We start from the raw sequence: 24,798 nt of genomic DNA on the forward strand, positions 1-24,798 counted from the left end.
ATCCCCAAGATCAACTGTGAAGCTGTGAGAGTCACAGCCAGAGCTGCTCCCATCCAGCTCCCCCAGCACAACACCAGCTTACTGCCCAGGGAGGCTGAAGCCCAACGCGGAGAGGGGGGATGCCAATGTTCAGGACCACTAGGAGCAGTTGCTCCTTCTGACCTCTAAGGGCAGAATACCTTTTTCATAAGGGATCCCCACCTAGGGATCCAGAGCTAGTGTGGGAGGGTCAGTGAGCCGGCATCAGTGTAGCAGAGCCCGTGGCCCTCAATGGAAGACTAGGGTCAGCCTGGTGTTAGGAAGGGCCCAAGGAGAGCAAGGGGTCAGAAGGCAATCATACGGTTCCAGGATTATTGGGATGTTAGGAGGGCTTAGAGGGCAGCGTTGGGCGTTGTGTGTTTGGAGGATGTTATTTTGGAGTCCATTCAAGAGGGACCTATGACAGGATCACGGGGGTTCCAGGTTCCGCAGAAAAGGTCGGTATTAAAGGTTGCTTGGGGCCGCCAATACTGGTCCAGGTCAAGGTGTCTCTGATAGCGGTGGGGCGTCGCATTTCACTAGGGGATCAGATAGTCTGTCGTTTGGAAGGAGAGGAACGGATGCCGACGCCCTTCTAACCTCAGTCTGACCCGGGGGGCGCAGGCCTAGACGTCTCCCGGAGCCCCCGCCCATCGAGTGGCGCTCCCCCAGGGTGGAGCGTCGGCGGGTCCCCCAGTAGCAGCAGGAGCCTAGCGGGGCGGGCGCCCCCAGCGCCGGGGTTGAGGGAGGCCGGCTCCGCGCCTGGCTGGGAGGGGGGCGCGGAATCGGGGCTTTTTAGGACCCAGCGCGGCGCCTCCCTCCGGGGGCGAGTGCGGCTGCGCGCGCCGTGTGCTTGTGTCCGGAGAGCGGCGGGCTGGACGCGGACCGCGCGAGCGAGCAAGCGAGCCTAGCAGCAGCCCGGGCGGCAGCAGCGTCGCGGCGGCGGCGGCCGCTCCGCGCCTCGCCTCCCCGGCCTCGCCGGCTTCGCCGGCCTCGCCTCGCCGCGCCTTGACCCGCCACCCCCGCCTCCCGGTCGCGACCGCCGCAGCCCCCTCGCCTTGACCCGCACCTTCAACCGCCTGCCCGAAGCTGGGCGCGAAGCACGGGGCGCAGAGGCACCGGAGCCAGTGCCCACCGGCCTCGCAGACCGAACCCAGCCCGGAGAACCCGTGCCCGGCCCCGCGCAGCTCCGCCACAGCCCGGGAGCTGTCCCTTCAGCACCGCCGCCGGAGCCGGAGCGTAGCCCCACGGAAGCCTAGCTCAAGGCGGAGCGCGCACCGAGCGCAGCGCTCCGCGGCCGCCGCACCGAGCAGCGCCCCGGGTGCCCCTGCCCAGGGGGCCCGCCATCTCCTCCAAGAGGCGGGGAGAAGGAGCGAGGAGGGCGGGCGGGCAGGCAGGCGCGCCCGCCGCCGGGGGGAGCAGGCAGCCAGGCAAGGAGAGAGGGAGGGGGCCGGAGCCCGCCCTGCGCCCCAAGCTGCAGCCGGGCCACGCAGGGAGGAAGGCAACGGTCATCCATCTCCCCAGCGCCGAGAGCGCGCTGCGGCGACCACCGCACAGCAGAGCGCGAATTTCCCGGCCCCCTCTCCTCCCCTCCCCCTTCCGGGGGCTGATCTATCTGTCCGGCCTTTGGAGCAGCTGACCTTCCCCCAAAAAAGCTTTGTGTCAATTTCTTCATTTTCCCGCTGAGATGGGGACGGGAGCCCGGCCCCCCAACCCTCTCTTCCCTCCTCCCGGGGCTCGCCGCTGAGCGCCGTCCCTCTCCCTCCCTTCCTCCCTCCCTTTCTTCCTCCCTTCTTTCCTCCTCTGCCTCCTCCGCAGCCGGACCAGCTCCCTCCCCACATCTGGCGCCTAGAGACCCCTGGGATCCCGCGCACACTCCCCTGGACCCGCACCCTGCAGAAAGCGCCCCGAGGGGCTTGGGTCGCTCTTGGGGTGGCCAGAGCCACCATCCTCTGTACCCCCCGACGGCTGGGGGGAGGGGGGAGGAGGCCCCGCGCCCCCCTCCCCGGCGCCAACTCCCCCTGGCGGCCGCTCCCATGGGTGTCGCTGGGCCGCGCCATGCCTAAGGGGGCGCCGCGATGGGCCAAGGGGACGAGAGCGAGCGCATCGTGATCAACGTGGGCGGCACGCGCCACCAGACGTACCGCTCGACACTGCGCACGCTGCCCGGCACGCGGCTCGCCTGGCTGGCGGAGCCCGACGCCCACAGCCATTTCGACTATGACCCGCGCGCCGACGAGTTCTTTTTCGATCGCCACCCAGGCGTCTTCGCGCACATCCTGAACTACTACCGCACTGGCAAGCTGCACTGCCCCGCCGACGTGTGCGGGCCACTCTATGAGGAGGAGCTGGCCTTCTGGGGCATCGACGAGACCGACGTGGAGCCCTGCTGCTGGATGACTTACCGCCAGCATCGCGACGCAGAGGAGGCGCTCGATAGCTTTGGCGGAGCACCTCTTGACAACAGCGCCGACGACGCGGACGCCGACGGCCCCGGCGACTCAGGCGACGGTGAGGACGAGCTGGAGATGACCAAGCGCCTGGCGCTTAGCGACTCCCCGGACGGCCGGCCAGGCGGCTTCTGGCGCCGCTGGCAGCCGCGCATCTGGGCGCTCTTCGAGGACCCCTACTCCTCCCGCTACGCGCGGGTAAGTGGCAACCTATCCGCCAGAAGAGCCGGCTGCGGAAGGCAGGGTCCTCGGCCTCCCTGGGGCGGGGGTGGATTCTAGAACTGGCGCCTAGAGAGTTAGGACTGAAAGGAGTGTGTGTGTGTGTGTGTGTGTGTGTGTGTGTGTGTGTGTACATAGAAGAACGTGTATAAGAGGGAGGATAAGAGAGGTTGCTCTTCTAGGGTGACTAGTTTTGTAGGTGTGTAAGGTCTGTGTCTGTATTCACAAATTTAACACATGAGTGAGTACAAATGGGTGTTTGTGTGTATGAGTAGATTGTGTGTGCATATTTATGTAAGTATGGTGGTGTCTATTTGGGTGGGTAAATTATTAGTGGGAATGAGTGGACATGTGTGTATGTTTGAGTGCGCGGGAGTGCCTGTGTATTTGTGTCTTTGCAGATGTGCACTGGGAAGGTGTGAACTGCCCTTTAGATGTTGGTGTGGGGAGGGAAGCTGGGAGCCCTTCCTTCCTCCCAGGTAAAAGGCATCGGGGGCCAGTCAGGGCCTATAGAGGAGGGCTTGGCCTGGTCTGTTGCTTGAGACAGACCACCCCTCCCCAGGGGGCAACCACAGGCTGCTGTGAAGAGCCGGTAAAGGGGGAATCTTTATGGCTAATTAATAGCTTGGTAGTTGGTATGGGCCTGGGCTGTGGGGAGGGCGATGTGGCCCCTCTGAGACCTGCTCCTGGGAACACAGCCTGTCCTTCTTTGTCAAAAAGGGAGGGTTTTGGAGGGGGCCACTAGACTTATGCCTAGGCTTCCTCTGGGACCTGTCAGGGGCAGAGTAGGGGGTTCGGAGCGGGAACCTGCAAGAAGGTGTGTGAGAGGTGGGCGTGTCTTCATCGGCCACTCCCCTTTAGTGATAGCGGCTTGTTGAGGGAGAGAAAGGGCAACCTGGGGCTGACCTTGGCCTCTCAGAGACTTCTCTGGATTAGTTTCTTCATGTGTAAGATGGGAGAGGGTGTCTGGTGAAACCTAAGGGTCTTTACTGCTTCACTGAGCCCAAAAGGGAAACCCTGGTGGCAGGCACCTACCCTGGAGGAGACACCCCTCACGTTCACGGGGCTCTGCAAGGTCTGAATGGAGTTGAAAGCATGAGGGGGAGGGTCGGAGTTGGGAATTTAAAGCAGAGCCACCCTCCAACCCCCTACCAGCCAAACCACTGCTCTTTTCTTTACTGCTCCACATCGCTTCCCTCCTGCCCCTGAGCCAAGGTGGGGAGGATGGGGCAGGGGAGGAGGCAGGATCAGTGCTGAGGATCAGTGGGGGAAGGGGACTTGGGGGGCACTGAGGTGTCCATGGGGAGAAAAGGGCTGTGTTTAGGCACAGGCCTGGTAGATTTGTGACTTAGATAAAACACTCAGTGTTTTAGTGGGTGAGGGAGGGGGCAGGAGGTCAGAGTCTTATACATTAATTAAATCCTAGAACAGACGTGTGCGACGCGGGGCAGTGGTGGTGGGTAGGGGATAGAATCAAGCTCCTCATTTTGCCACTGAAGGCCCTACACAAGGTCACTCAGGGAGCGAGAGGCGAAACAGGACTAGAACCCAGGTCTCCGGGGACCCCATCCTCCCCTGAACTGGCTGCCAGCTCCCTGCCATTTGCAGAATGCACTGGGACCCTCAGAGGTCTACCCTCCCCTCTCCTCTCCTGACAGAGGCCACCATAGCCAGGGGATTATGTAACTGGAAGCTGTGGCTGAGCTGTGGGGAAGGGCAAGAGGAGGGGGCCTGGGAGGTTGAACCAGTGCATGCTGGGGCTGGGGGCATGCTGGGCAAAGGCCTGAGTTAGAGCAGCTGCCCACTCAGCCTGCATTTGACCTTGGACAGCATCTCACCACCACCACCACCCTCCTCTGCCCAGGAAGGAAGGAGAAGACCCAACTTCCTCATTGTCCTTGCACCCACCTGGCTGCCTAGTAAGAGGCCGGATACCCCCACCCCGGCACTGGGACTCACCTTTAGCGTTCCGAGCTGTGTTCCTGACTTTCAGGATAGTCAGGGGACATGTGGGGCATGTTCTACCCCCATCGCTGCCCATCTCCTTTTATTTGCTGCTCCTAGGCCTTGGGGTGGCCTTCACCCAATGCAGATAAATGGGCTGGTTAGTGTGTTAGGGGTCCTGCTGGCGTTTGAAACCTTACAGAAAAGTCCTGATTGTCTCAAGTGTTCATTGAAGGGCAGACTCTAAGGGAAGAGCTGGGGCGTCGTGGGGAGGTGCAGGTGGGTTAGAAGCCCCCCCATCTGTACCACCACCTTCTTTTCCAGTAGCCTCATCGAGTCATTCCAACTCCTTTGGGTGACATATGAGGACACTGAGGCCCACAGAGGAGGGACCTGCCCAAGGGCACTCAAGAGCTGAGGGCAGAGGCTGGATTAGAACCCAGGCTTCCTGCCGCACGCCGGGCTGGCCTAGCTGCATTGCGCTGCCTCTCTGCGGCTCATCTCCGCGGGGACCAGCCGGCTGCCGGCCTGCCCTTCCTCCCCCTCCATCTTTGCTCTGCTGCTGCTGTCACCTTTGTTTCCCCCTCCCCCTCCTCAAACTGGTGGGTCAGGATTTACATTTTTATTCTAGATTCTAGACCAGAATCCTGGGTGTGTGTGTGACGTTGTATGTATGTGTGAAAGAAAAGCTGTCTGTGTGTGAGAGAGAATCTGTGTAAGAGGGATTCTGTGTGGGTGTGAGAGACTCTTCATGTGTGTGAGAAAGGCTGGATACGAATAAAAATATGTGTGAGTGAGACTCCGGGAGTAGGGTGTGCATGTGTGTGCACGTGTGTGTGTGTGTGTGAGGTGAGGCTATGTGAGAGAGATTCTGTGAGTCTCTGTGTCAGAAATTCTGTGTGAATGTGAGAGAGACAGATTCTGTGTGTTTTGAGATGGACTTTGTGTGTGAGAACGAGACAGCGTGGGAGAGAGCGCGTACATAAGAAAGAGAGGGAGACCGTATGCGTAAGAGAAATGGTGTGCGTGTGTGAGAAACTTGAGCGGAGTGTGTCCCTGTGTGAGTGGATGGCTGTGTGTGGCGAGTGTGATATCGGACTTGTGAAGCTCCGCACGTGAGGCTGCGCGTGTGTAAGGCTGTGTACACAAGACCGTCTGCGCCTGAGGCCGGACCCTGCGTGCGTCTCGGACTGTGTGTGTGTGAGGCTGTGTGTGTCAGTGTGGCTGTGGGTGTTTGTTTGTGACAGAGGCCCTGTGTTGGCCAGGTGCGGCTGTACCTTGAGGAGGGTGACTCCAGCCCAGCGTCCTGCTTGCCCCCCTGCTCTCCTGGTCCTCCTGAGCTGCCCTAGTGAGCCATGGTGCTCCTCGGTCCTGTCCTCAGTTGAAACACTGCTCTCGCCCAGGCCCGTTGTGGATGCGTGGATCAGACAGACAGTGAGGCCACCCTACCCTAGGCCTTCTTGCTGGCCCTGGAAGGTAAGGGCTATTTGGCTGGAGCGGAAGGTCCCATCTGACCCCTTGAGGGGTGACGGTATGAGCTAGAGCAGCCAGTCCCCTGGGCCCTCTCTCCTGTGCTTGCCTGGGCCCCCAGGCTGAGGGGGTGAGGGCTGGGGAGGTGAGCTGGGATGGTCGTGACACTCTGTGGTAAGGGCCATGAGGGGGCTTCCCAGGGCTATGAGAGGTGGCAATGCTAGGGTGAGCTTTGGGGGGGCAGGTAGGAATTAGCCAGGCAGATGGCAGGGGACGGCAGTCCTGGCAGGCAAAGCCAGGAGGGTGGGGAGCAGGCAGGGCTGTTGGCAAAGCCTGGGGCGGCCCTGCCTTGAAATCTGCCCTTCTCTCTGCCTTGGGGGCCAGTGCAGGCCTTGGCTTTTATCTGTGATTTGCACGTTTTCATCAGGAACACTGTTCTGTGTCAGGTCAGGGCTAATGGTGGTCCTTGTTCTGTAGGCCAGAGAGTATCCTTGGTATGTGGTGTGCGTGTATGTGTGTGTGTGTGAGGACATCTGTCCCCCTTTCAAATGACCGTCACTTGACCTTCTAAATGACAAGGAAGTACCTGTGGTTCCCAAGCCGGGGAAAGACCCACCAGCCCACTGCCCCCCTCTCCTCTGATGCTGGCTCTCTGTCTCTCTGCCATGTCCCCTGCTTTTTGGGACCCGATGTAGCCCCAATTCCTCCTCAGCTCCCTGGGAAGGAAATGCACTTGGTGGCCGGAGTGAAGAGTCCAGCAAGAGACTTCTCTTCCCCCCTTGGGTCTTAGCTGACACAGGGCTCTTGGAGTCTTGGTAAGATGCAGAGGGAGAGAGCCACTATCGGGGACTTTCTAGACAGCCCCCCACCTCAGAGCCCGCCAGGGCCCCACCTCTAGTCACTGTAACATGTGAAGGAGACCTGTGAGCGGTGGAGAAGGGGCTGCTGGGTCACCCTCCCTGCCGCCACCCCAGATGCCCCCCACTACAGTGTGTCCCCCACTTGGTGTTTTTCTCCTTCCTGTGTTGCTTTTACAGGTGTCCTTGTGTCTCTGGATGGTACTTGCCCTGAACCCCCCGCCCCAGCTCCTTGTCAGTAGTGAAAAATCACAAACGAGTGTCTCCCCATCCCAGTCTCTCAGCTCCTTCACCTCTAAAATGGGCCTAATGCTAGAGTCAATGACAGATTCACTGAGGTGATGTGTGGAGAGCCCCCAGTCACAGGGCCTGGTTTGCAGTAAGTGCTCGATAAATGTTGGTTGCTATTATCACTCCGATTGGTTGTCTTATCCTTCTACTTCATGGCTCCCTAGATTCCGTCCTTTGTCTCCACGTCCACCATCTTGGTGCAAACCACCATCGTTCCCTCAGACCCACCCCTCCAGCGGCTCCTAGCTGCTCTCCTGCCTTCAGCCCCCCGCCCCTTCAGTTCATTCTCTACTTGGCAACCTCAGAGAGAGGTCTCTTCAACTCACAAATCTGTCAGTCTATGCCCTTGCCTGTTTAAAACCCTTCGGTGCTTCCCTGGACCGTCTGTGGCCCCTTCGGCCCTGCCCGCCTCCGCCGTCTCCTCTGGCCTGGCTCCCCCACACGGTTCACTGAGCTGCAGCTACCCTGGCCTCATTTCAGTTTCTTGCCTGTGCCAGGCACCCCTGCTTCAGGGCCTTTGCACATGCTGCTCCCCAGGGAGCACCCTTTCCTCCTGGTCTGCACCTCTTCGTCCTTCACACCCTGCTTAAAACATTGTTCCTAGGCGATGCCTTCCCGGACCCCGCACCCTGGGTCAGGGCTGAGAGTCCCTCCCTTCAGAGAAGCTATCTGGTATGTAATAGAGTGTTCATTAGCAGCCTTGTTTGATTCAGCTTTGTCTCTTGCTCCAGACTCCAAGCTTCTTACAAACTCAGCATAACAGGAGCTACGGTTACGGCCGATGAGGAAGTTGAGGCCCCGAGAGCAGTGCTTTCCCAAGGCCAAATGTGAGCAGGTGGGGGGTAGGTTCAGATCTCTTGCTCCCAGCTCAGTGGCCCAAGAGCCCTCCTGCACCTTCCCCATGCCCCAGGCAGTGTTTAGAGTCTTGAGCCCTGGAGGCAGGCATCTGTGTTCCTTGACTCTGGGCAGGAGGCCTGCCATCTGCCAGAAGCTTTGGGAAGATTGGCTTGAGCTTCCCAGAGAGGCGGGCGGGTTGTCTTAGAGGTGGGGGAGGGAGTCTGGAGGGGGCTCATTTCAGGGCCCACTGCCTAGGCCAGGGATCTTGGGGCCTCCCAAGACAGCTGAATATAGTGCTATGGCTATTCTGAGCGGTCCCATGACCAGTGTGCTCACTCTGGACCGAAAGGTCAGGGCCTCGAGCTGCTGCCTCCCGTCAGCCCCTAAGGCGAGCCGCTGGCCTGAGCTTCCCTTTCCTGGGAGCAGGGTCAGGGGAAAAGGGGGTCTAAGAGGCTCCTGGGACTGTTGGCTGCCCAGGCCTTATTCATGGGGACCACTTGGGTGGGTGGTGGCGGCTTTATTCATGGCGACCACCTTCCACATGCATGGGGCTGTTGGAGAAGATCGGTGTTCCTGGGCCACCTCTAGCCACTACCCTCGTCGGTGGAGGAGAAGCAGGCTCAGAGAGGGGAAGACACTTGCCCAAGACCACACAGGGAATCAGTGAAACTCAAACTCTCACCCCAGGCTTCTCGGCCCAGGGCCTGGCCATGTGCATTTCTTTTGGCTCTCAGTTTTAACAGGACACCAAGTACCACCTGGGTATGCTGTTCTCTTACATACCCCCCCCCATTATTTCCCCCACTGAGGGAGGGAGCTAAAGCAATCAGCTGCCCTCCCACCTCCTTTCTCCAAGCCTCCCCCCTCCCCGCCAAGGCCCAGCACAGCTGGTCGGGATGTCTGCAGGTCATTCAACCCAGAGTTGGCCCAAATTCTGTTCTTACCATCCTCCTAGCAGGATTTTTCTAGAATCCCTTTCTCTTCTTGAATCATAATACTAACGGCTGCTATTTACGAAACCATTTACTATGTATCCTTCTTAAGGGCTTCATTTACATATTCTCATTTAATTCTCACAAAACTGCATGGAACTGTATCATTATCATCACGCCAGTGTCACAGATGAGACTGCTGAGCTCAAAGAGGTTAGGAACTTACCCAAGCTCACTTAGCTCCCAAGCGGGAGAGCCAGCGCTCAGACCTGAGCTGCCGGACACTGGAACTGTCTGTACCCACTGCTCAGGACTGCTGTTCCAGGAGAGTGGGGTCTCTGGCCCAGGCTTGGGTTTCCATCTGGTTCCCTCCCTCCCCCAGCAAACACTCTTTCCCCATAAGCTGTCCAGGAATCCTGCTCATTCGAGTTCTGGCCCCTGAACTTGGGCAGGTGAGGGTCCAGCCTCGTGGGCTAGGAGGTGTTCTGCAGCCCCCAGGAAGAGGTACTTCTGAGGTACCCCATTGCCCCCCACTAGCCGTGCAGGCCCTGGGGCTCCATATGCCTACGGGGAAATGACAGGGGGCTCAGGGAGGATCTGAGCTATCCTGCATGAGGTGGTAGATACATGGGGGAAGGAGGGGTCACACTGGGTCCTCCTCAGCACGGCATGCGAGGCCTTCTGCTCTGGAACCTGGCCATGAGCTGCTCCCTTCCGCCAGGCTCCTCCCTGGCCTCCTCATCTTCAGCCCTCATTCCAGCCTCTGGGTTTTTGCTCACCTAGTTCCCTCTCTCAGTGTCCCTTCTAGATTTGCTGAATGTGACTACCTTGGCCGCTCCTGCCCTAGCTGACCACTTTGGGGAGGGAGGGTTGGGCATGGGGTCGCCAGGCTTGCAGGATTTGAGCTGGAGGTTGGTGGGGCATTTCTGGGGCCTGTGGCTGGGGACAGGCAGGCCCTCAGGATCAAGGACCAGCCCCGGTGCTTGGAGAGATGAGGCCACAGACAATTCCTCACTTGTGGGCATCAGGCAACTGACCAGAGCGAGATCTGTAGCCAGGCCATTAAACCCACCCAGGCTCCCTCGGGCAAGTCCGCCTGCTCCGGCTGCAGGCTTGCCTCTGTGAAATACACAGGTCGTTCCAAATGACCAAGTCCCTTCCCAGTTCTGACATTCCAGGAGTCTAAGAATTCTGGGCTTCGGCTTCCCAGAGTCGCTGTGGGAGCCTCGTTAGTCCTTCACTATCTCTCCTTCCACATCTTCAGGCCCGCTCCTCTCTAGGACGCGTCTGAGCTCTCCTGCCAAGGGCCCCGACACCAAACAGGCAGGAGCCCCGGGGAAGGGCTCTGAGGAGTTTCCTCCTTTCCTCCTACATCCGTTCAGGCTCTCTCAACCTGCTCTCATTTATTCCTTCAAGGCATAGTAATCACAACCTGCCTGGGCTGCCACAGTGACCACTGTGACCCATCCCTGGCTCACCAGCCGCTCTTGGGCCCAAACCTGCAGGCCCCACCTTCCCCAGGGTGTGCCCTGCTCAGGCCCAGCAGGCGGCACCAGCTTGCCCTCTTCTCCGACCGTTCTCTTGGTCGTCTGCCCTCTGGGAGCTGCAGAGTGGTGCGCTCAGAGAGGAGATGCCATGCCGGCCTGTAGGGCCTGGGGCAGGGCTGGGTGGTTTGCTTTGGTCAAGGGGCGCTGTGGAGACGGTGGCAGGGAGCTCCTTCTGTGCTGCTTGGGGCTGGGCCAGGGCAGGGCTCTTGGCAGTTGTTGGTCTGGGGGTTGCAGGGGTGGTTGCTGGAGGAGTCCCACCCGTGGCTGACTCTCAGATTACCTGGGCTGCTTCCAAAAGGTCAGGCTCCTGGGCTCTGTCCCTCGAGAATCTGATTCCTCGATCTGGGGACAGGGGAGCTCGGGCTATTCGCTCCACTCTTGGGGGATGCTCGGGAGGGAGACCCCACTGGGGGCTGGGACACTGGGGCTCTTGCTGCTTGGTGCGGTCCTCTGACCACCAGCATCAATATCACCTGGGCACTGGGTAGAAATGAAGAGTGTCAGGCCTCACCGGGGACCTACTGATTCAGAACCTTCATTTGAACAAGATCGCAGATGAATCATACGCACGCTCGATCCTGAGAAGTGCTGAGGCGGGCAGCCATTGCCAGTTGAGGGGAAGTGTCAGGACGCAGAGAAGCCTGAATGGGTGTGTGCAGCCTGGCAGAGCTTCAGGGGGGTGATCTGTCCTTGTGCCCAAGACGTTGGCATCGGGGGGACGGGCCTGGGGGTGGGGGCCCAGGGCAGTAAGTGGCAACTGCATCTGTAAGTCCTCAGACCAAACCCGTTGGCTCCATCCTTGATTCCTTCCTTTCTCTCACACATCAGCAAATCCTGTTGCCTCCATGTTGAAAGCATCCCAGAACCCAGCTGCGTCACATCACCCTCCACCGCTAGGTCCCTAGTTGAAGCCACCATCTTCCCTCCCCTGGATTACTCTGAACTGTCCCCGCTCCGGCTCCTTCTCCGCACGCAGCCAGGGCCATCCTGGGTAAAATGCTAGGCAGACCAAGGCACCTCTATGCTCTGCTAACTCTGGCTTCCGCTCTCACTCAGGGAGGAGCCCAAGTCCTTCTGAGTGTTATAGGGCTCCGCATGAGAGCCTGGGGTCTCCCGTCTCCCATCTCCCGTCTGCTCTCCGGCCTCTCTCCTACTCCCCATTCTGGCCTCCTTGGTTTTCCACCAGCTCAGTGCTTGTGCTTCTGCCTTAGGAACCTTACTCTTGCTGTTCCCTCCACCTGGAGCACCCCCCCCCGCCCCGCACTCACTCCCTCACCTGCTTCAGCTCTGGACTTGGATTCATCATCTCAGATCAGTGCCTGGCTTTCCCTCTCCCCATTTCATGCTCTCCTGTTTCCTCCATTTGCATTAACACCATCTAACTGTATTTTACTTATTTACCTTGTCTCTTGTCTGTTTCTTTCACTAGAAGAACCTTGAACAGGACATAGTAGGTGCCAAATAAATATTGAGAGGATGGAGAAGGAGGCCAGGGTTCAAGACCTAGGTCAGACATTGGCAGCACACCTTTGAGCCTGTTACTGGCTGACCCCCTTCAGCCTCCATCCCTGAGCCCGGAGCAGTGTTGGAAAGGCAGAGGCTGAGGGAGTGGTGGGAGGGCCGGAGGGTTCTGGTCAGGGCAGGTGCCACCTGCGCCTGTCACCACCCAGGGCCACATGAAGTTCTTCCCATCCTGGCCCCTCCACCTCCACCAACTCCTCCTTCACTCCGCTGCAGCCCCGTGAGCCCCCGGCCCGCGCCCCACAGCCGGAGCTCGGACGCTAAAAAACTATTTTCCCAAACCAGGACGCGTGAGCACTCACACAAGGACACAGGTGTCGCAGGGACAGTTTCGCAGGCCCAGGTGGTCCGGCCAAATGCCCAGGTGTCACTTCTCTTGTGACTCCTCCTGGAGGCCAGCCAGGCTCTTTCTCTCTCCCTCCCTCTCTTGTTCCCTATCCTCCTCCTTCTCTTCCCTGCCTCTTCCGTCATCCCCTTCCCTCTGTGAGTTACTGGCTGTCAACACAGACTCTTCCCCTTGAAAGCCTAGGATGCTCTTTGTCCCAAGTTCCCCTGCTCGGAGTCCCAGTCACATGTTCCGCTGAAAGTGGGTGGGCCTCGAGTGTGACCTGGAGTCCAGCCTCTTGAGCCAGAAGGCCTGCATTCAAGTCCTGGCCCCACCACTTCCCAGCTGTGTGACCTTGGACAAGTTCCCTAACCTGTCTGTACCTCGAGAGGGATATTAATAGCAGCTGACTCATAGGGAAGTCGAGAGGCTTGAATGTGTTAAGCACTTAGCCCAGAACCCGAAACATAATAAGTGCTTAATTATCGTAGTTTCCATTATTGTCTTTTTGTCGGCACTTGGCTCTGGAAGACCCAAACCCGTCAGCTGTTCACTGTCTGCTTCCTTCTTTCAGCAACAGACTCTCCTTTCAAATAACTCTCTAGGGGTCACCTCGCCTACCTTGGCCCTGGGGACCCCTGCTTCCAGAGTCTGTCTCCCAGAGGCCAGAATCAGGGGTGTCCTCCTGGAGGGCCTGGATTCTGTCTTGCTTTCTGCCACAGACCTGCTGGGGGCCACGGGCAGGGCATGGCCTCCTCTGATCCTCAGTCTCCCCATTGGTTGGCATGGGCTCCTGGTCCCTGTTCGGTCCCCCGGTCCCAGTGTCGTGGGCGATGAGGGAAATGGAAGATGAAAGTTGTGCCTGCAGAGTAGAGAGGCAAGGAGGGCCGGTGACCTCTGTGGTGGGGAGCCAAGCAGAGGCACCCGAGAGGCTGACAAGAGTACCGTTGTGGAGGGGGTCGGTGGGCAGGGGCCAGGTATCCCAGCTGCGGGCCTTGAAATGCCTTACTTTATAGGGGACATGCAGGCACGGCGAGCATTGGCCGCAAGGGCCGGGCAGACCCTAGACGCGGCTGGGGGCCCAGGGCTCTTGTTGGTGCCAGGGGGCAGTGCCTACTCGGGCCGGCCTGCCCCGCCAGGCCGACGCCAGGCTGGGTGGGGACGAGCTAATATTAGCTGGGGCAGCCCCAGACAGCTGAGCTCAGGGGGCCCCAGGAGCTGCACTGGGCCCAGGCTTAGATGTGGCTTCGGCCTGGGCCACAGCAGCCAAAGGAAGCTTCCTCAAGCCTGTGCACGGCCCTGGATGCCCCTTCGACCCTGGCCCGGTCCATACCTTCCCCAGACCTAGCCTGGCGGCCCTGCTCCTGATCCACTCTGGCTCCGGGCCTGCCCACAAGCCCCTGGCCCCTGCCCATGACGTGCCCCCACCTTACCTCTTTGCTTCGCCACCCGTAGTGCAGGAAGGGACTTCTCTCCCTACAACTCTACTCTACCCATACAGACGCTCTGTGTGGTTTCCTGCCAGGGGCTGCTGTTAGTATTCATTGGTTCCTTTGTTCATGCAACGTATGTATTGAGTGCCTACTTACTGGGTAGCAGGCACTGTTCTAGAAGCTGGGAATAGGGCAAAGAACAAAACAGTCAAAACATTCCTGCCCTCAAGAAGCTTCCATTCTAGTGCAGGGAGAATACAAAGAAATAAATGGATTCATGAATATGAAGTGCGTCCAAGGGTGAGGCGTGCCATGGAGATCTATCATGGAGGGTGGGGCCCAGGAAGTGCCGGCAGGGGGTTGACTTTAACTAGGGTGGCAGGAAGGGCCTCCCTGTGCAGGTGGTGTTTCAGCAAAGACTTGAAGGCGGTGAGGGAGGGAGACATGTGACATCTGGGGAACAGAGGCCATGAGCGGGTGCCTGTGCCTGGGGGTCAAGACCCAGAGAGAGGCCAGTGTCCAGGGCTGGGCTTAGAGAGCCGAAAGACAGTGGTAGGTCAGAAAGAGGAACAGAGCTCCCCACAGCCCCACTGGGCTCTTGGCCGCAGGGTCTTGTCCCATGGGCTCTCTGGGTGTGCTAGCCTGGCACTTGGCTATGTTTATGTCTCCACCGCTGTCCTCTTCCCTCCCTTTCCTCCCTCCCCTCCCATGGCCTCAGGGGCTGCAGGGTCCTCATCTCCACGAAGCTGGGCCTCAGGGAGGGGCTCTTGCCTCACCACAGTGGGGGACCTCTGTCTTTTCCCTGAAGGCCAACTGTGCCCGGGGATGGTGGGGCCACACAGGGCTGCCACAGGCTGCGGGGGACGCTGTCCTCTCAGGGGCTATGGGACTGGAGAGATTTGGTGTGGGAGCCAGAGGTGAAGGGCCCTTCCAGACAAGGATTCTGTCAGCAATTTCCATTCACAGAGCCCTGCACGGCTGCTTACCTGCTTCTCTCTCCAGCCGGGCTGAGAGAAGGTGGTTAGTGTGGTGTTGACGGGCCAGACTGGAGCAGACGGCCTGGGTCCAAACTTGTCTCTACTATTGGCTGTGCGACCTCTGTAAGCCTCAGCCACCTCAGCTATAAAAGGGGGGAGACAAAGAGTTCCCCACTTCAAGGGGCTGCCATGAGAACCCAAAGAGATAAGGGGACACCATTTAGCACGGTATATGGCACGACACAGGTGTTCAAGTCATGCCTTACTATTCTCACCATTTGGCGCACGAGGCATCTTTCTGGGATGCCCTGCAGATGCTGGCCTCTCCCATCTGGGGGATCCTGAGAACGTGAAGCCAATGTCTAGAAGGAGTTGCTGTAACCAGGAGGCTTCGGTGGTTCCCCAGGGATCTTCTTTGCCCATGAGGGTGGTAGGGCGGGGAAGTGTGACTCCCTTGGGTCTTGTCACCAGGGCAGGACTGTGAAGATATTTTAGACCACAGCTTCCCGCCAGGGCCAACATCTTACCACTTAGAGATTAATGTTTTATGCTCAGCCTCAGGGGCTCTCTTAGCAGCTGTGAGGAACACGGTCACCCACTGGGCCACCTGGAGCCACCCTCAGAGCCCTGGGATGAGGGCTGGGCTCCTGGTAGCGCGTGTGGCTGGCGCCTGCTAGGGGCCAGGCGGTGGGCTTCTCCCGGTGTTGCCATGGGAGCTCCCACCTTGGTGCCTGAGAAGCCCACACACCTGGAGCATGGCCCTCGTCTTTGGGGCCTTAGTTTCCTGATCTATAAATTGTGCGTAATGGTCTCACTTACCTCTCAGGGCAGCTGGGAGAATCCACTAAGACAGAGGCAGAAAGATGATTCGCGAGGGAGAAAATATGGTTCGAAGCAGGGCCATGTGTGCCAGAGACCGCTGTCTCAAGGGCAGGGCAAGTGTGAGGAGGGGACAGGTAGAGGCGAGAGCACAGGCCTTGGACCTGGCCGGGCCTCAGTGTGGGCTTGGGCAAGTGACATCTGGCCAAGCCTGTTTTGCTCCCGTGTGACATGGGGACGAGCCTCAGGGCGAAGCCTGAAGCATCGTGCCTAGCGCACGAGACATGCTTGCCTACCTGGGACGCCTCTGAGCCTGTTCCTGGGTTCTGATGCCCCAGGGAAGCTGGCACAGTGAGGCCCTGGCTGAGCGCAGAAACAAGGAAGCGAGCTGGGGAAGTTTGTCCGGTGGCCCTGCAGCCTCAGGGGCATGAACCACTGTCACCAATGATATACTTAGCAGCACAAAGGTCAGAAATACCAGGCACCGGCTTCTCTTCTAGGCGGCAGGAACCGTGTCTCCCGAGGCCTGGCTGTCACCAAGCAGATATTTTTTTCCGTCTGGCAGTCTGGGGACCTGAGTAAAAGCCTCGGAGTAAGGAGTCACCGTGGGTTGTACCGGCTGGCCAAGTCTTTCCATGTCTGCGCTCTTTCCCAAACCTTGTTGGGCTACCCTTGGAAAATCCCACCCAACCTGTCTTTCCAGACCACCCACCCTTGGCCTCCAGGCACATCAGCCTTTCCCCTAGCCTATTCTGTTCCTTCTCGAACAGTCTGCTCTCCCAGAGAACTTTTCTTGCCCTTGATGCAGCTGCCCTATTGAGGTTGCATGTCTCCCCAGATCAGCTGCAGCCTCTTTGAGGATGAGGGCCGGGTCAAGGCATGGTAGTTCCTGTTACATAATATGGACTCGATAAACCTTTGCTAAAGTGACATACTTCACCACGGCCCTGTGAGGTCAAAGGATGAGATAGCACCCCCATTTTATTGATGAAGGAACAACTGGCCGGAAGAGATTAATTCATTTACAAGGACCATCCAGTTAGTGAGTGGTGGAAGAAGGACTAGATCCCCAGGTCTTATTTGGGCAATGGAGAAGGCCAACCACAGCACTGCCATGTTCCTTCCCGCTCTATTATGCTAAGGTTCTGTGGTCAAGAATAAGGTGGTTGGATGGACAGATGGGTGATAGACAAGTGGATGAAAGAATGGGTAAAAGGATGGGTCCATGGATGGATATGGACGAATGGGTGGAGGATGTATGAATGGACACCCCGCTGTGTGAGTACCTTGGCAGATGGGTGAGCAAATGGATGGTTGTAAGGATGGATGGATGGATACATTACTAGTCGCTTGGCTTCAAGGCACGAAAGGAAGTCTCACCTCTCATTAACTGAAAACATCCTAAAGGAGAGGACTGGGAAGCCGAAAACTTCAGGGTAGAAGGCAGGGTGGAGGAACCTAGCCCCTGAGTGGAGAAAGTCTGGGGTGGTTTGTGGAGCGAGGAAGGTTGGAGCTGGGGGCAGGGTCTGGCCTGGGAGACCGGTCCACTCTCAAAGGTGAGAAGCTCTGATCGAGCAGCCCCAAGACAGGCTGGAAAGAAGCTGAAGTCAGGGCCATATGACCAGGGAAGCCTTGGGGTCCAAGGTTTTCCAGGCGCCCTGCAGCCACTGGAGGGCAGACAGTGAGGGGGGCTTGGCCTCGGAATCCCAGGCTGCACGGAGCATACCTGTGATTTCTGTCTGTCCTGGGGTAGGGAGGCCACTCTTCTTCCCTAGGTCCCCAACCTCCAATGGCAAGCCCCTCTGATAGCCCCGGCCGGATGTGTGCAAGCGGACAGTGCCGCTCTCCCGGCTGAGGAGTGGGCCCTCCTGAGTCGCCTAACTCAGCTGCACCAAGATGCACCATCTTCCTGCTGCTTCTTGTCATCAGTTCCCAGGCTCTAGACATGAGCTCCGAGGCTTTCATTTTAATTACCTGGCAAGGGCCAGTAGAGGGACCGCAGCCGTGGGTGCGCGGTGGTCGAGCTTGGCAGGGCCTGGAAGCTTAGAGGGTGCTAGCCTAGAGCGCATTCTTCCAGCCAGAGCTGAGGATCTCCATTTGCACAAGGCACTGAGCTGTGGGCTCCAGGCTCCCTCCCAAAGCCCAGAGCATTCCCCAGCACCAGGCTGCACCCCCCACACTTACACTGGCCCCAGCGATCTCCCTGGGAAACCAGGTCCCAATGAGAGAGCCTGGTGCGCCGCTAACCACTCATTACAGTCACGGCTGCAGCTAAGTATAGCTCCAGCACACACAAGACCAAGACAACAAGGGAAAGGCTTTCCATAAAAGAGCTCCACATGCAAACACACAAACATCTGCCCGCACATGCTCCCCACGCTCGTGCATGCCGATGGCCCCTGGACCTGCACCAACACCAAGTTTCCCTCACTCACTCGGGCTTTCATTGCAGAAATGTGTGTCGAGGGGCGGGGAGAGTGCTGGAGAGCGTGTGTTCTGCAGTCGGACAAAGCTGGGCTTCCATCACCTCCATCACCTTCCAGTTTCCTGATCCTGGGCAACCTAGCCTCTCCATGCCTCAGTTTCCCTCTCTATAAAATTGGGTTGGTAATCACAGTGCAGACCTCCGAGTTGGGGTTGGGGTCGGTGAGATGGGGCATGTATGCGTGCTCAGGTTGGGCCTGGCTCAGAGTAAGTGTCAGGACGCGGTAGATGTCTGTATCCTCACTACTGAGTACCTAGTCCGTGCCTAGGTCCGTGCTGGGAGCTTTATTTCAAGCTGTTGTTTCTGGAGGTGGTTGGGAAAAGCGGTGCCTGGTGTATAAGAGGCACTCAGTAAATATTTGATGATTGAATGAATGAACCAACCATGAAAGCTGCATCAATGGATGGTCGGATGTCCTTGGAGCTTTCTCCTCGGAGGAGGCATCCGCCCTCCCTTGTCTCTCGGCCAGGCTGTGTCTCCAGTAGGATCTAGAGATTCTTGAGGGTAACATAGGGATCCCAGGGGTAGAGGAGGGGCTTCAAGGGGTCCGGGTGCACCCTTGCCCCATTTTGCAGCTGGGGAAACGGCCAGCGGGCGGTGCCGGTCCCCCGTGGACGGGCAGAGTAACCGTGCAGCAGCAGGCAGGACCCTGGCCGGGCAGTCAGGCAGCTGGGGGCCCCTGGGCGGGCACGAGGCAGGGCTCTGCTTGCCGAGAAGGGGCTGGAATTCTGTCCAGCCAGGGTAAGAGTAGGAGACTAGCTTTGGGATTTAAAGGTACTGTCACCGTTCCCAGCCTTTGAATAGGCCGGCAGCTAAACTGCCTGGGCCATCTCCTCCCGTCTCACCTCCTCAAAAAGAAAGTGACATTTCCTGGTGCTTTTTTTAAGCCCTGGCTGGCTGGGCCTGGCCCCGGGCGTGGGGCGGGGAGGGGGTGGGTGGCACAGGGAGTCACACAGCCCCAGTCTCTCCTCACCTTGCGTGATCTCAAGGCGCTGGGAATAGACAAGGTCTCATCTCCTTGCCATGTGCCCCGGATGCCAGCTGCCACATTCCGGGCCAGCATGTGGGTTTTGAATTCCTCGTCCCCATGCCAGTGATGCCCCCGAGGCAGGCCTCGGGCTGTTGCAGTCCACAGGCCGGCCTGCTGGGGGTGGGGCATAGGCCCATCCCCCCTCTCTGAACAGGAACCTTCGCGCCTTCGTGTCCACTGGCCTTACTCATTCCTGGTCATGGCCGGGGGGCAGCCAGGTCTTTACTGCCTTTGCCCGTTGTCCAGAGATGAACATGGTTGTGCCTGCTGCCAGGGTAGCCACGCGTCTGCTGTCAATGAGTGTATGCATTGCCAGTGTAGACACGGATCTGCTCTCAGTCACTGTGCGCATTGCCAGTGTAAGTGTCTGTGGAGCTGAAGCTGATGAGGACGGAGCTGGGTGGTTAGTGACCAGATGAACCACAGATGCATAGACAACGGTGATCCTTTTACCCGTGTCCACAGAGATCTACTCTAAGTGCGGTCAGTGCCGGCGTAAACACGAGTCTGAAATCAGTCTGAATACCTCGCCAGTGTAGACGCAGGTGCTGTGTCAGGGAATCAGTGACGGGGTACGCTACCTGTGCAGATGGGGGGACATGGGCACCAGAGGAGGGAGGGGTTCACTTCCTAAGGAGGCCGAAAGGGGTAAACGTCGCTGTGCCCATTGCATGGGTAGAAGGACTGAGACAACCACACGAAGAACATATACCCGTGACCTTCCCACAGAAGGGAGGCTGTGCTGGTGCATAGCTGTGCTCTTGGTCCCCGAGAAGGGGGCCCCCTTTCCCTACTAGTGTGAGGCATGTGGCTGGGCCTGACCGCAGGGCCAACCCCAATCCCCAGATGCAGCCACTTCATGAAACTTACGTTCTGAGGTGGAAGAGAGATCAACAGTAAATATCAGAAGTAAGTAAATCAGACGGTGTGAAGTACCGACAGTCATCCGACTGGCCACTCAGACGGGCTCAATGTGCCCGGCTGCAAATTACACATCAGTGAGGCTGGGGCGCCAGTGCTCCAGGATGGCCGGTGCTGTGAGGGGACGGAGAGGGAGGATGCTCAGATCAGCGGGGGGGGGGGGTTGGGGGGGAGCTGGTTGAGAGTAAGGCTCAGGAGGTGCCGAGGAAATGAGCTGTGAGGATACCTGGGGAAGGGCGTCTGGATGGGGGGAACAGCCAGTGCGGGGGCCCTACGGCAGGCGTATGTCTGGCATGTTTAAAGAACATGTTTGAGGAGGCGGGTGTGGCTGAAACAAGCGAAGGGGACAGCGGCGGGAGAGGAGCTTGGAGGGACAGTGTGGGACCAGAGAAACGGGGAGCCTGTGCAAGGGTTTCGAGCAGAGAAATGACACCAGCGGATTTATATGTTAAAAGGATTATCTCGCTGCTCTGTTGAAAACAGTTCTCCAGCACCAGGAATAGTGGCAGCTGGGAGAGCATAGTCGAGGGGGAGGTGATTGCTCCTGCCAGGGACAGAGGTAGAAACGGGGGTGCTGGGCAGGTGGTCAAACTCTGGATTCGTTTCAAGCTTAGCCAGTGGGCTTTCCTTACAGATTAAATGCGAGGTACGGCAGAAAATGAGGTGTGAAGGTCTGGGGTGAGAACGTCCAGGAGGATGGAGTTGCTGCCTCATGCAGGGGAGAGGCCGTGGGCAGTGGGGGTGGTACGGGAGCTCAGGTGGCACATCGAGTTGGGGAGAGCGCTATCAGACCTCCACCTGGAGTTGCTAAGGACTTGGACGCCCAAGTCCTGAGTTCAGGAGAAGGGCTGAGCGGCAGGTAGACATTTGGGAGTGTTCAGTGATATTTGAATGGGTGATGGTTTTTAAGCCTGGAAAGTAGGTGAATCGTTAAGGGAATGCATGTAGATGGGGAAGAAGACCAAGGTTCTGGGGCATCCCGATAGTTCGAGGCAAGGAGAAGAGGTTGGCAAAGGACATCGAGAAGGAGCAGCCAGTGAGGTAGGAAGAAAATCAAGAGGCGGTGGGAGCCTGGGAGTGTGACAAAAAGGAGGGGGCGATCAGCCATCTCAGATGTTGCTGATGGTCAAGGGATGTGAGGACTGGGAATTGTTCCCGTTCTTTCTGCCTAAATTGCTCTTCCTTGCAACCTGTATTCCCCCTCGTTGATTCGTACGCAGCCTTTCAACCCCTGCACAATTGTCACTTCCTCCTGGAAACCACCCTAACCCCAAGCGTTGTTGTTAAAGCCCATCGAATGCCTCGTGCTTCCCCCTCAAAGCCCTCATCACCTCACATAGGTACATATTTGCTTGTATGGTTATTTGATAAATGTCAGCCTCCCCTGCCGGAGGTTATGGCTGGTTTTGCTCGCTCTGTGCTCAGTGCCCTGCACAGCCCTGGGATAAGGAATAAATATTCATTGGCGAGAGAGCAGGTGGACAGTCCACTGTGGTCCCCCCTGCACTGAATCTACTACCCTCCCTGAGCTGTCCCTCTTGGGGCCATCTTTTTACTCCCCTCCTCCCAACACATAAATATGTACACACATGCATACCCCGTTGGGAATCGAGACCACTAACTTGATGTAAAAACACAAGTGGGCCCTGGGAGCAATTGCCCATTAGATTCCTAGTGGGTATACGATAGAGTTGGGGACCTCAGTTTTCTCATCTGTCTAATGGGGGCAATCAAGACTGTCCTGCGGATGGCCCAGCTGTTGGGGTGTGTGTGTGTGTGACATTCATATGTGATTCAGAATGTGAAGATGTGTTGTAAAGTGTCGACAGCTATACCCAGTGCCATCATAATGGGAAGACTAATGTCCTCCTCCCAGGCTACCTGGATGGACGTGGAAGAGATTTATAAATGGAAGCCCTGGGACATGGTGGTTTTAGAGTCAGAGAGACCTGGGTTCCAATTCTGCCTATCCCTTTCAAGCTCTGTGGGTTTTGGTTTTTTGGCACATGTCTTAACTACTCTGAATCTCAGTTTTTTTATCTGCAAAATGGAGGTAATGACATCTTCAGAGAAGTTTTTGAAGATAAATGAGATCATGTTTGTAATGGTGACCATTATTACTTTATAGCGGGGCACAGTGGGGCTCAAGAAAGCTAAATACTCCCACCGCCGAGGTCGTTGTAGGAATCAAAAAGGGTAAAGCGTGTGACATATTTAGCCACATGCAGTGAGTGCTTAACCAAATCAGGCTCTGAAACAGGGGAGTGGCCCAGGAGAGGGAATGTGCCGGAGGCCAGGGAAAACCTGGCCTACAGGAGGGATGGCTCAGAGGTGGGTCCTGAGGCCCATCTGCAAGTGTGGGCAGGGCTGTCCCAGGTAAGAGGAGCAGGTGACCCCGGAGGGCAGAACTGGGGTCGCTGGGAGAAAGGCAGGGAGATTGACTTAAACACAACATAAATGCATATCTCTAGAGCTGTCCAAAGACAGGATGAGTGGCCTTGGGAAGTCCCCATCATGGGTGGTCACCAACAGAGACATCTGGCTCAGGGTTCCTGCAGAGGGGTTACTGAATTGTCTGCATGGGAGGCCTTTATCTCCTAGATGGGGCGCCTTCCTACTCTTTCCATATCCGGGAACCTCAGTCACATAGTTCTTTTCCCAATCTGTGGCACAAAAAGGTTTGAGGCACATGGGACACTCCTACAACAGAATCCATAGAAATAAAGAAGAAAGGAAAACATGGGAGTAGTATAATAAAGAGAAGAAATAGCAATACCCCGCACCCAGGTGAAAGATGAATTCAGACTTGAGTACCAAATGTCGTTGAGCTCCCTGGCAGCCAGAGCAAAAGAGGAACTATGAAGGCTTCCATAATTTATCATTTATGAACAGAAAAGTCGGCAAGTGCAGCAGAGACACACAGCGAAACACAGTGTTAAGCCCTGAAATAGAACAATTTCCTGCATGGAATACTGGTATTTCTTTGAGTTTAACATGCCAGTGGGTGAGGATATGTGCTGTCCGGTCTCCCGGAGGGCTTCTCAGGTCACAAGAGTGGGTGGGATGTGGGCTCCTGGTGGGACCTTCTGGGGCCCTGACAGCCAGCCCTCCTGGCGTGGGGGAGTCGAGGGGCACTCGGGGACAGCATGGCCCCACTCCCCTAAGGCACATAGGCCTGTGTACCTCCCTGGGGCTGACTAAGGTCCACACCGAGCCGAAGCAGGCAGGTCTGGCTCTCGGGGCACAGCTAGGCTAACCTGCACCGTGGATATCCTGCCTGGCTGTTTAGGGGGGCCCACGGAGGCCTAAAGTACGGGGCTAGGGCAGGACTGAGGGCCCTGCTGAGGACCTCCGAATGCTTGGGCAAGATTCTCCGCCTCTGTAAACCTTAGACTCCTTGTCTGGAAAGTGATACCAATAGAACTTACTCCTAGACTGGCGTGAGGTTTAAATGCCCCGGTGCGTGGAGAGTGCAGGCAGCAGGGCCTCCTCAACAGCCAGAAGCCGCCGTCCTCAGCCTCCATGTTATCACCAGAGTGAGGCCGGAATGCCAGGAGCTCTGGCTCCCACCCTGCTCACTGTGTGATCTTGGGTGTCCTTTCCCTCCAAGCCTCCTTTGCTCCCTGCCCCATGGCAGGGGCTCACGCGGATAACCACGTGGAAGTGGGCATGGGAAGTCACCATTACCCTGCGGAGAGGGCCTCACCGGCGGGAGGCCAGAGCGCTGGCTCTTGGACATGGCTTTGCCTTGGTCTGTGACCCCAGGAACAGGCTCTGGAGGCCACGCCATGGGCTCTCGTGAGGCTCTCATTTGCTCCCGGTCTGTTAGCAGGCAAGTGGTAGCAGGAGCAGAGAACATTAGAGAGCATTAGGGAAAGAAACCTGAAATTAAACACATTTCTCTCGCTAGCAGTTGCTGCTGCTCCTTGCAACGACCATCCCCCCCAATAATTCAGGGGGAAAAAGGCTGTGTTTAGATTTTTGTGGAAGGAAGCCTTGGCCCAACTCCTAGAATCCCAATGTGCAAGGGAACTGGCAGTCTTGAGGTGTCTCCCTATCCCTGAATTCTGCCTTGGATTTGGGGAAACCCGAAACACCTGGCCTTTTCCTCCAGGACCCCCAGTAGCATCTGACTTCCCGGGCTGTGTTACTATTATTGTCGTAGTCCCCGCTTGAAAAATGATGGGACTGAGTTTCCCAGAGGTCACTTGCCTACTGCAGTCAGACAGCCAATGGCAGAGCTGGGACTCCAGCTCAGGTCTCTGAAGCCAAGCACGGGGCTCTTCGCCTTCTGCCACGCTCCCTGCTTCCCAGTTCCCAAGGTGTTCCGGGGTCATGAGCTTCATTCCGTTTTGAGCCTCCTGGCACTTGGGTCTCAGCCAGCCTCACGCATCCCCGCCGCGAGGATGGGGCTGGGAGGCATCACAACCACGGAGGGCCCAAGTTGAAGGTCCGTTTCCGGTCCCACCCACAACTGCTGAATCCGTCGCTGAACACGGGGCCAGGGACTCTGCATTTGTGTCTCCCCCAGGTCATTCTCCCCCAGCACATCCCACCACCATCCTCTCCCTCACTCAGGCCTCAGTCCACTCCTGCCCCCTCTGTGCCTCCCCGAGGGTCTCCAGGGAGGGCTTCTTACTTCCCGCTTCCCCATCCACCCTTCCAAGGGGTCTGGCTTTGGCCACCACCAAGTAAGCTCTCCTTGGTGCTACATCCAGAGAC

At 57.7% G+C, this 24,798-nt stretch overlaps 1 protein-coding gene across 2 annotated transcripts in view; it reads left to right on the forward strand.

Annotated features, from left to right (window-relative positions):
- The first annotated feature begins 1,442 nt into the window (after positions 1 to 1,442).
- Positions 1,443 to 24,798, forward strand: part of KCNC1 (potassium voltage-gated channel subfamily C member 1) — a 42,891-nt gene continuing 19,535 nt past the window's right edge. For both annotated transcript variants that reach the window (XM_026487208.4, XM_057317087.1), the window contains exon 1: positions 1,443 to 2,666. In XM_026487208.4, coding sequence (XP_026342993.1) covers positions 2,097 to 2,666 — 570 coding nt within the window. In that variant the 5' untranslated portion in view covers positions 1,443 to 2,096. The remainder of the gene's footprint in view (positions 2,667 to 24,798) is intronic.

This window comes from Ursus arctos, unplaced genomic scaffold (genome assembly GCF_023065955.2).
Source record: "Ursus arctos isolate Adak ecotype North America unplaced genomic scaffold, UrsArc2.0 scaffold_23, whole genome shotgun sequence".
In the NCBI taxonomy this organism is placed as follows: domain Eukaryota; kingdom Metazoa; phylum Chordata; class Mammalia; order Carnivora; family Ursidae; genus Ursus; species Ursus arctos.